The following is an 11,295-nucleotide window of genomic DNA, read 5'->3' as shown; positions in this document are numbered from 1 at the left end:
TCGACGAGCGCGCCCTCCCGACCCGCGGCCATCTTGCGCCCAGGGCGCTCCTCGTGGTCGGCCGGGAAGGGCGCGGTCCCCCCCACACCCGCCCCGCCGGGCTCTCCGGGCCGGGCTCTCCGGACAGCGCTGCTGCCCGGGCGGGAGTGGCTCGTGCCGCCGCAGGTGTGGTGGGCTGGTATCGGGGCGCCGCTGCGAGCGCCAGGGTCGTCCCCGGAGCCGAACCCCGGGCTGGGCCGCCCCCCACTGGGCTGCCTGCGGCTTCTGGGGGGCTTTCTTGGGGGCCACACCGCTGGCCTGTTCACCGGCCCGCCGAGCGCCGAGCTGCCGTGGCCTTCCTTCCGGAAATGGGCGGTCGCGCAGGAAAAGGGTCCTCCGAAGCGCGGCGGCGGCAGCGGTGGTTTTAGCCCCGGGACAAACAGTTGCTACACATAGTGAAACTTGCTGCGGGCGCCTCACCACCGCTTCCGCCGAGCTCGGGGACTCTGGGGCCCGCCCGTCCGCGTTCCCCTGGGGGACTCTCGGGCCCACCCCACGGCCCTTTCCGGAGCGACCCGGCGCCCCCGTCCCGGTTCCCATGCGCCCCGCCCCCTGGCTGATCCCACGGCCTTCCCCAGAGCGACCCGACCGCCCTCTCACGTCCCCGAGCGACCCGCTTCGCGTGCGCTCTGCCCTACCGGGCGCAGAGACCCTCGAGACCCTCCCCGGAGCGACGCGGCGACCCCTCCCCGGTCCGCGTGCGCCTCCACTTCCCGCGCTCCCCGCCTCTGCCGGCGGGCGAGGCCCCCTTCGGCCGATCCCAGGGCTCTCCTCGGAGCGACGCGGCCGCCCCTCTCCCGGTCCTCGTGCGCCCCCTCTCCCCGCGCTACCCCCCTGGGCGCCGAACCCCCCCCACCACGGCCCACCCCAGGGCGGCGCGGCTCCACTTGCCGTGCCCCGGAACACCGAGACTCCCACAGCGCTCCCCGGCGCCCCCTCCGAGCCCCCGTGCGCCTCCGTTTCCCGCGCTCCCCGCCCTGGGGCGCCGAGACCCCCCCACGGCCCACCCCGGAGCGGCGCGGCCGCCCCCCTCCCGGTCCCCGCGCGTCTCCACTTTCCGTGCCCCGGAACACCGGGACTCCCGCAAGCTCCCCGGCGCCCCCTCCCAGCCCCGTGCGCCCCCGTTTCCCGCGCTCCCCGCCCCCCGGCTCCGAGGCCCGGCCCCGCCCCGGCCGCAGGCCCCGCCCCGCCCCGCCCGGCCGCGGTAATTGCAGGTTGGGCTGTGACTCACCCGCACCCGCCCGGCCGGTTCTTAAGCGGCGGCGCGCGGGGCGGCCGGAGTCTCGGTGCGCCGCGGAGGAGCCTGCTGTCCTGCGCCTCACCGCTTCCTCGCACTCCAGGTCGGGGGGTCCCTTCGGCTGCTGCGACTGAGAGTTGTGTTTCCGAGGGATTGAGGAGAACCTCCCGGGAACCGAAAATGCCGAAACCAGTAAGTGGCCCGGTGCCAGCGCTGGGCTGGGTGCGGCCGGCGTATCTTCGAGGGGAGCGAGTTACCTGGACGCGCGTGGGGCCGCTACCTGTAGGACAGGGCTCGCTTCCAAACGGAGGGAGGACGGCGACGGGGACTTGGCCCCTCTTTGTTATCTGCTGACTCTTTTGTGGGCTGTGATGCCTTTCTTTCTACAGTCTTTCTTTGTGAACCATCTTCCCTCCCTCTCCCGGTTACGGTCTTTTGAAAAAATTAGAATTTCCACTTTTACACGGCTTCAGTCTGTTTTAAAAGTGTTTTCGAATGCAATTTTGAAGCTTCTTAAAAAAAGAAAAGCTGTCTGGATCGCAGCAAGAGCTCCGGACGACGGATAGCAACTCCCAGTTCCTTCTAGCGTCCGAAAGCGAACGTAACCCAGACTTCCCTTGAAATTCGAACGGCGCCAGGGAGAGGGGACACGCCTTTCTGGCCCGCAGTGTCGCCCCAGTCCGTTTTACCCAAGCTGCGTTCTGTGGACGGGAATTTGCTGGGGGCAGCAGGACTCCGTCTCTGGCGGAGGCTTAGTAATGGGCTTGACTTGCAGATGAAGGCGGCCGGTGGAGTTTGGTCCGGTGGCCCCCTGGGCCTCTCCGGCCTCGCACTCCTGGTCAACATCAGCTGATCACGGCACTGCTGAACCCTGCTGCTCTGTTCGCTTTAATCTGATTTGTGCTCAGATCCGGGGTTAGATCGGGGACCAGGTGTGGAGCGTTAGGCTTTCTTTTAAATTGTGGGAACAGCCAGGCTCTTTGGGACTGACTCGTTTTAGAAAGTTGTATCCACTTGCTTTAACACAGGTGAACTGGCCAGGAGACACTGAGGAAAGGGCTTAAAATGTTTTGGTTGAGTTTGAATAACAATGGAGAAAATAAACTTCGGTCATTACAATTTGAAATAAAAGGTAAATAGGGAGTTTACTGCTAGTTTTTCAAACAAGTTAATTCTATAATCATCATACTTATGTACTTTTTAGATTCCCCAAAAGCAGTTCTTTTACTGTTATATTTATTTTATTGGTGTTAATGGATACAGAAGGCAATGCTGTTTTCGCCTACGTTACATCGTCAAGTTGATTCATTCATGAAGATTTTTTTTTTCTCCTACACAAAATTCTTCTTTTCATTTCAGACTTGCAGGAGGCACACACCACCCAGGCTTTGCGCTGTCAATGATATAAAACCCCCTTCCTCAGGGCCCAGCTCAGGAAGCACGTGATTCAGAGGAGTCAAGAGATCATTGTTTTGACTGTGGTTTTCTTTATTTAAAATAGAGATGAAGAGCTTAGCTTTTAAGATATCACTCAGGAAAATCCACAAACCTGTTTCCTGTCACTACGGTTCTTATTTCTTAGGATGAACGGTAATTTTTTTAATCTTTATTTTTTGTTAGGTATGTTATAATTTCGGTTTGTTTAGAAAATTTTTTTATAATGAATCAGAAACTTAGCAAAAGTTCTGATAAACTGAGAATAGTTCTCGAGTTGCTAAGGAGGACGGGGCCGTCACCTTGCATGCGGGAATCTCAATAGCCAGGGTAGCTTTTTGAGACACTCTATTTTGTATAATATTGAAAAATTAGAAATAGCAGATGTTTTTGAGAAGTCAGTAAAAGGCCAGCTCCACCTGTTTGCAGTAGGAAATTCCTGCCCGCCGCCTTTTTGGCAGGGGAAGGTCTTGGAGATTTTGCCTGGTAAGAGAAACACACTTATTAAGCCTTTCTTTGTGTGATGCGTATTAGGGCCATCCCACAGATCACTGAGAAATGCTTAGCGGCCTTCAAACATATGCGTGTAGTGCCTCTCAGGTGCTGTTATAGAGCATCTAGTTTGTTTGTTTTTCTGCCTCAGTAAATGTGAAATCCGACGCTTCCACCAGGTTCCGTAGATGTGTTCTTTAAACACATCTTTGAAGGTTCTTGATTCTAACTGTTCAAGCCCAAACTAAGAATTTTGTTAGGAGTCTTCAGTATGACTTGATGTTTAACAGCCCAGTTACCTATAAAGATGGAGACATCCGACTTACTGGGATTTTGCATTCCTTACAACCATTAACCTGTGAAGAATTCATCAGGCAGAGTAATCTTGGTTGCTTTGTCTAAACTGAGTCAGCCGACAGTGTTACCCAAAAAGCGGTATAAATGAGATACTGATTCGCTGTGCGTCCTCTTCATACTGCTTCTTGAGTCACCACTTGTTAAAAAAAAGTGAGTGTTCATTCACTCGGCAAACACCTGCGGGCAGGTAACCTGCAGGTGGATGAGCCGGATTCATGGCCCCAGGGAAGCTTTCCAGTCTAGTTTTTAACCCAAGACACACACAAATGTTGAAATAGAAACTGGAAAACTTGGCAAAGTGCCCTAAAACAGTGCCCTCAACAGTCAGTGGCCTGATGGGGAGGACCAAAGAAAAGTAGTATGGCAGCCGCGGCTTGCACGGCTTGCACTAGAGCCGTGGGCGGCCTGATCAGCCAGGCCCTCCAAGGGGGGGGCACACCTGTGTACGGCTGGCCCTGGCTGGTTTTGCTTTTCCCATAGCTGCCTGGGGCTCATTCATGGGCAGCTGGTAGACTTCCAGGAAGAGTGATTTGGGGGTCTCAGGGCACAGTGCCAGGAGCTGGTTCAGGAAGCAATCTCTGTCCTAAGGATTAGGGTGAGTGTGGAGTACCTCCTCCCTCCTTCCTTTCCCCCACACTTGCTTTCTTCATTGTTATAGGAGACACGGGCCATTAGAAAGACATGGGACGTTGGAAAACCCCTGCCATCAAGCCCAGCAGTGAAAAGGGCGTTGCCTTCGAGGCCTGTGATCAGCTTAGCGGGCTGAGCCTTATTCAGGTGGTAGAAACAGAAGCCTTAACGGTCCTTTCTGCAGTGGTTCCATACTTGTTTCTAACGCAAAAGTGGATCTACCCTTCATTAAGACAACTGTGAAAGTGTGTTCAAAATTCTGTGTAAACTGAGACAATCACCTCTGAGATTCCCTTCCTCTCTGAGAGTACACGGCCTCTTCCATGGTGGAAAAGGTAATCCACTGTGCTGAATGTTTTTGCAGGACAGAATTTGATGATATGTTTTCCATGGGCCCCACCTGTTGAGATGGGTGCACAGGGTCTGTTTTCTGCACCCCCCTCCTCCTTCACCATGGGTGGTAGGTGATTTTCGGAGCTAAGGTTTGGCCCTGTGGGGGCGAGAAATGCTGGCTGGGAGTGTGGTCACTTGCCGTTGTCACACTGTAGGGCAGGAGGATGAGTCTGATTGCCCACTCATCTGCGAGCTCGGCGACATTTAACGTGCTGGTCCTTGTTCTGGGTGTTGACGGCACCGACGTGCACAGACACAGAAGTTGTCTCTGCCGCCCTGGATTAACAGTTTGGGAGGGAGGCAGGCAGTTGTCACAGAGTTAACATAGAACTGCAGCTCTGGAAAGTTGCCTCATGACAGGTACACTGGTGCTGTGGGAGTATCTACAAGGGTGTGTGTGTGGTTGGGGGCGGGGCAGGGATCCTTATCAGAGAAGTCAGCAGAGGCCCGCCTGAGCAAGGGACGATTGTGCAGAACAATGCAGAGAATGAAGGGGTGGTCTCTGGGTGAAAGGGGAGCAGAGGACGCACCAGGCTGCGGGAACAGCAGGTACAAAGGCCCTAAGGTGGGAGGGAGGAGGATGAGCTTGGGGTATCAGATGGAGACCAGGGTGGTTGGGGAGGAAGACAGAGGTCAGGCTATGCGCGGCCACATAGGCCCTGCCAAGGTGTTTTTGAGCTAAACCCAGTGGGAGACATTGAAGGGTTTTGACAGGAAGGAAGTAACACAATCAGGTCTGCCTTTTGAAAAGTTCATCGCAGCTGTAATATGAGCGCCTGCAGGAGGAAGGAGGGTAGGAGAGGATACGGTAGACTGTTGTATTCCAGAGAAGAGACGGTGGTAGCTTGGACCAAGATGGTGGTGGTAGAAATGGAGAGAGGTGGATGTATTTAGGAAGTAAAATTGGTTAAGACTCGGGGATGGATGTGCAGGGCTTGAGGGAGAGGGCGGTGTCCAGGCTGACTTCTGGTTTCTGGCTTGCGTAACTGCATGGGTGATGGTGCCCTTCACCAAAAAAGGAGCCCTGGGAAAGGACCAAGTTTGGGGAGAAGGTTAAAAAAACAGTGGCTGGCAACCCATTCTCACTCATGGTGACCCCATGTATGTCAGAGTAGAACTGTGCTCCAGAGGGTTTTTAATGGCTGATTTTGGGAAAGTAGATCGCCAGGCCTTCGGCAGTGCCTCTGGGTGGACTCCAACTTCTCGGCTAGCAGCCGAGCGCTGTTAACCAGTCACATCACTCAGGGACTGAGGGGAGGTGGTTAAGAGTTTGGTTATGTACATACTGTTAAAAGTTGTGACTGGTTGAGGAAAGTGGTCCTCATTATAACTGTCCCCTACCCCAGTGTATGCAAATACTAGACTCACTAAGCTACAGTTCTTTTAAATCCAAGTAAATTAAGACAATCCAGTAGCTTCTTAATGTTTCCCCTGGGTATGTGCACACCAGTCCACACATAAAGTGAGAAGTTAGGGTTGGTTTAGCACAGTGGTCTCCGTCTTTGGTGTGTGTCATTATCTGGGAGCTTTAACAGACACTCCCAGACCCTTCTCAGCATGACTCACTGGTGAGTCTGATGGGCACCAGAGTTTGAGAACTTCTGATTTCATAGGAATAGAACAGCCTTGAGTATATATGTCTTTCTCTGAACCCCAACAGTCAGGCCCTATTGACTATATTGAGAGTGCTTGTTGCGTGGGCAGGGACCAGTGAGAAAGGAAGCCCAGTGTGGCTCAAATGTTTTCATTTCAGGGGAAACGCGCTCAGGGACTGGGGTGTGGATGTACAGCCTCTCCTGAAGTTTCAGCTTAAATGCCAAGGGTGTCATTTATGGGTGTCTGGACAAAGGAGGGGTGGGAAGAAGGAGACAGCTGAACGGGGATCCAACTGCAGGAAGACAAGGCCAGCTAAGGCCTCCTTGACGATCTCTGATTTGAGCTTGTCCCTCCAGGGAGTCCAGCTGCAGAGCTTCATTTGGCAGCAGCCTGTGCGCTCTCAAATTTTGGCTCTCTTTGTTTTTAAAAGAGAAAAAGAGGCTAGACAGTCCCTATTAAGTCATAGAGAAGAGAGATCCTACCCCTTTCCTCTTTTCTTCCTCTCTCACGTCCTCCACGCTGACCTTGTTTCTTCGTTGCTGTCCTAAATTATAGCATTGGGATTTCTAACAGATTTTTGAATAATTTTATTAATGTTTATAGTTGGGGAAAGGAAAAGGATACCACTTATTCTTCATGAATTCTTTTTCTTGTTTATTTAATGTATTTTTACTTAGCCATAAAACTTGTGTCTGTCTTGACAATTTGGAGATTCTTAGGCTGGGCTAGTATTCCTGCTTTCTTAGAGTGTTCAGTCATTTTCACTCTGCAGTGTGAAGCAATCTCATTCCACACTCAGTTGCTTTCAAAGTCAGCAAATGCTTTTTTTTTTTTTTTTTTGGTAATTGTAAAAATAGAACACAACGCCTGCCAATTTAACGTTTTTCTCTTGTGCGGCTTTAGTGACATCAGTTACGTTAATCGTGTTGTGCCGCCATCTCGGGCCGCATTTAGAGTTAGCTCTTATATTTTATTTCATTTTTGTAGTAACTATACTACTGATTCCCCTCCTGTTCCAATTAGTGTTTAGTTTGAGCACTGTGTGTTTGCCAGTGCTTGTTATGTATAGGATATTTATTGAGCAGAACAGAAGATCACAGTGTTTTTCTTTTCACGTAGTGTCTGTTGACTTAAAGATCATTTTCCAGAGTTCTGCTAATAGTGTTTTTAAAGGATAAAACTGTAGCACTGTAAAATGGCATAGAGACTTTTCAGTAAAATAAAATGCCTATCATATAGTTGGAAACCCTGCTGGTTCAGTGGTAAAGAGCTACGGCTGCTAACCAAAAAGGTCAGCAGTTCGAATCTAGCAGGTGCTCCATGAAAACTCTGGGGCAGTCCTACTCTGTCCTGTAGGGTCGCTATGAGTCGGAATCGACTCGACGGCAACAGGTTATTATATAGTTAATATATGTTGTTTTTCCAAATAAAATAAAAATGCAAAGAGCTGTGAAAAGAATGATTTCATAATTTATTCACTGTTTTCTTATAGTTGGCCAAGATATTTAGCCTCTGTGAGCCTCAATTTTTTCGTCTGTAAAATAGGAGTAAAAAAATTTTTTTAAGTGAAAAAAATGTTACATAAAATAACCGGAGACAAAGCTTCTGACTGGGAAATGCCGGTGATTTATTTTCAGGTACTGTAAGCTTTCAGTGTGTCTTGTGTGCTGTTTACCCAGATACCTGTTTTTCGAGCTTTTCAGTGTAACCTGTAGGTTAAAGCTTTGGGTTTTAGTTCTCGAGTTCCCATAAACTAGGTGAAGTTTGTCAATAGGCCTTCTAAGGGAAAGCAATATGAAATGATTGGTTTATTTAGGAAAAGCAAACACTGTAACTTTGTGTCCTTGATTTCCTTTTCATCCTTATGTCTTCTAGTTGTCAGAATTCTCTTAAACAGGTCTGCAGAGTTTCTTCCTCATTTATTGAAGCCCTGCTGTATGCCCATATGTGCCAGGTGCAGGGGCTGTCAAAATAAGTAAGATAGGTTTTTGCCTTTAGGGAATTCTTAGTCTAACAGGAGAAGCAGGTAACAAACAGAGAGAGAGAATTACAGCCTGGTTGTAAGTGCTTTAAGACAGACATAGACAGAAGGTTAGAGTGCCCTGAGGAGCAAGGGATCCCTGGGTTTTGAAAACTCCTTTTAACCTAAGGTTGGCAGTTCAAACCCACACGGCCGTGCTACAGAGGAAAGGCCTGGCGATCTGCTTCCGTAAAAATTACAGCAGAGAAAACCCCGTGAGCAGTTCTGTTGTGTACCACGTGGGTATTCCATGAGTCAGAAGGCAGTGGGTTTGGTTTTTGGGTCTGAGGAGCAAGGAAAACCCCCTGGCTGGGTGGCACTCTGGCTGGGTGTTGAGCAGGGGCTCCCCAGGTGCACAAGGGCAGAGGGCGTTTCCAGCAGTAAAGGTCAGCTCTGTTGTCCTTGGACGATGACACATTCCATTCTCTAAGCCCGTTTTAATACCTTCAGGTAAATGCTGATGCTGCTTCTAAGGAAATGGAAGCCCGTGTTAACATAATAATTATGCTTTTAATCTGACGTAATTGAGAAAACAAATTTTAAAAGCAAAAAAAAAAAAAAAATTTTTTTTCTGATTTCGAGCCATTATTGATAAAAGATAGGAATGAATACCATCTGAAGATCAAACTACAATAGTCAATGTATCAGATTTTACTTCTTTTTTTAAGTTTGAAGTCACTTCCTGCTTTCCTAATCTTTTTTCTACTTTTTCCTGAGAGAGATCAATTAAAAATTGACTCGACGGCATCATGTTTTTGTTTTATATTAACAGTTGTCATATCAGGTATTGAAAATAATTGTTTTTGCTTTAGGACCAGGTAGACCAATTCGCCCTAGGACCGAATCTGGCTGTGGCCAGTTTTTATATGGTCTGCCAGCTTAGAAAGGAGCCCCAGTGGTACAGGGGTTAAGCGCTTGGCTGCTAACTGAAAGGCTGGTGGTTCGAACCCACCACCTGTTCCCACGGGAGAAGGATGAGGCAGCCGGTTTCCGTAAAAGTTTTACAGCCTTGGAAATCCTATGGAGCAGTTCTTCTTTGTCCTAGAGGGTTGCTGTGAGTCAGAATCAACTGGGTAACAGGCTTGGTTTTGATAACCAGTTAAGAGTGGTTTTTGTGTTTTTAAAGAGTTGTTAAAAAGAAGAGAAATGTGCAACAGAGACCAAATATAGCCCCTCAAAACAAAAACCAAGCGCATGGCTGTCCAGTCAATTCTGACTCACAGTCACCCTGGAGGACAGAGTGGAACTGCCCCATCAGGTTTCCAAGGAGCGCCTGGTGGATTTGAACTGCCGACCTTTTGGTTAGCAGCCGTAGCACTTAACCACTATGCCACCAGGATTTCCGAATATAGCCCACAAGCTTAAATTATTTACCACGTGGCCCTGTACAGAAGAAATTGGCCAGCCTCTGCTTTAGGATAAAAATATTGTTAAGCAGTTGTTATAATTTTGTGTATGTTTTATATACAGCCGTCATGGCTAACTAATAATATCTGGAAGCAGATCTACCTCATTAGTTCTGTTTTTGAAAAATTGTTCTCAAAGAATAAAGACTCTGTTTTGTTAGCCAGTATTAAGTGCATCGTGAGCTTGGAGCCCGGACATCTATTGTAAAAGCTGTCACCGAGGAGCAAGCTTTGTTGGTGCTGAGGTAATTTTTTAAACAAGGCTGGTATTCGTGGTGGTTCTTTGTTTCTGTAGAGAAGGTGGCAGTATCTTGTGTCACACTTGTTGCTAAGGCATTGTGTAATGGCACATATTTGGCATATGATAAAGGAAAGCAATTTGTACCTGATATATATATTTTTTTGAGTTGGAAAAAGAATGATATACAAATAGGTTGCTTTTTTATCATTGATAGTTTAAAATTAACTTTTGACCATGTGTATACATTAGTTTTCTGACAGTAGTTGGCTTTATAATTTCACCCTTGATTTAGACCACTCCAGGACAGAGACAGAAACCCTGGTGGTGTAGTGGTTAAGTGCCACGGCTGCTAACCAAAGGGTTGGCAGTTCGAATCCCCCAGGCTTTGCTTGGAAACTCTGTGGGGCAGTTCTACTCTGTCCTATAGGGTCGCTATGAGTCGGAATCGACTCGACGGCACTGGGTTTGGTTTTTTTTTTTTAAGGTAGAGATTTGTGCCTGACGCAGACGGTTTGCTCTTGGCTACTAATCATAAGGTTGATGGTTCGAACTTATCCAGCAATACTGTGGAAGAAAGCCCTGGCGATCTGCTGCCATAAAGATTATAGTCAAGAAAACCCTATGGAGCTTAGCTGTACTCTGTAACACATGAGGTCACCATGAGTCGGAACCTGCTCCTAACAACAACCCAAACCAAACCCGCTGCCTTCAAGTCGATTCCAATTCATAGCAACGTTACAGGACAGAGTAGAACTGCCCCATTGGGTTTCCAAGGAGCAGCTGGTGGATTTGAACTACCAACCTTTTGGTCAGCAGCTGAATGCTTAATCACTGCGCCACCAGGGCTCCAAAACAACAACAGTGGGTAATCTTGGGCCAGTTTCTTAACCCCCCTCTGCTTCCTCATCTGTGAAACAAGATAAGGAGAGCACCTAGTGATGAGGGTCATGAGATAACACACAGAAGGTGATTGGCCCTGGGCCTGGCACTGGTCACCCAGGGCTGTGTGTTTCTATTTATCTTTGTTCTCTATCACCATTAAAGTCAGACCAAACTTAGAAAAAACTTGGACTGTAACTACTAAATTCTAATCTGATTAAAAGCTTTAGTATCTCATGATGGTCATTCTTTTTTTTCTCACTTAAACAGCCTAATAAAATAATGCAATAAATATTTTACTTTTTTGTCCATTTGCTGATAGTGAACATGACTCACATCCATCCACAAAATTCATTCATTCATTCAACACACAGAGTGCCTACTATGTGCCAGGTCCTGGGGATGCATTGTTGAACAAAAAGGGCAAAATACCACATTGCAAGAAATGGGCAAGACAGATACGGTCATGCACAGCATAACGTCTGTTCGCGAACGTCTGACCACATATACGTCCGTGGTCGCATAAAGTTACAATAGAGTTCCGAAATCCTGAGAGGAGAATGGGATGAAG

At 48.8% G+C, this 11,295-nt stretch overlaps 1 protein-coding gene across 1 annotated transcript in view; it reads left to right on the top strand.

Annotated features, from left to right (window-relative positions):
• The first annotated feature begins 1,290 nt into the window (after positions 1-1,290).
• EZR (ezrin) overlaps positions 1,291-11,295 on the top strand; it is a 63,928-nt gene continuing 53,923 nt past the window's right edge. The window contains exon 1 of the mRNA XM_010598841.3: positions 1,291-1,468. Coding sequence (XP_010597143.1) covers positions 1,457-1,468 — 12 coding nt within the window. The 5' untranslated portion in view covers positions 1,291-1,456. The remainder of the gene's footprint in view (positions 1,469-11,295) is intronic.

This window comes from Loxodonta africana, chromosome 1 (genome assembly GCF_030014295.1).
Source record: "Loxodonta africana isolate mLoxAfr1 chromosome 1, mLoxAfr1.hap2, whole genome shotgun sequence".
Classification (NCBI taxonomy): Eukaryota; Metazoa; Chordata; class Mammalia; order Proboscidea; family Elephantidae; genus Loxodonta; species Loxodonta africana.
Note: the sequence above shows the minus strand (reverse complement) of the source record. Positions and strands in the feature narration are given on the sequence as shown.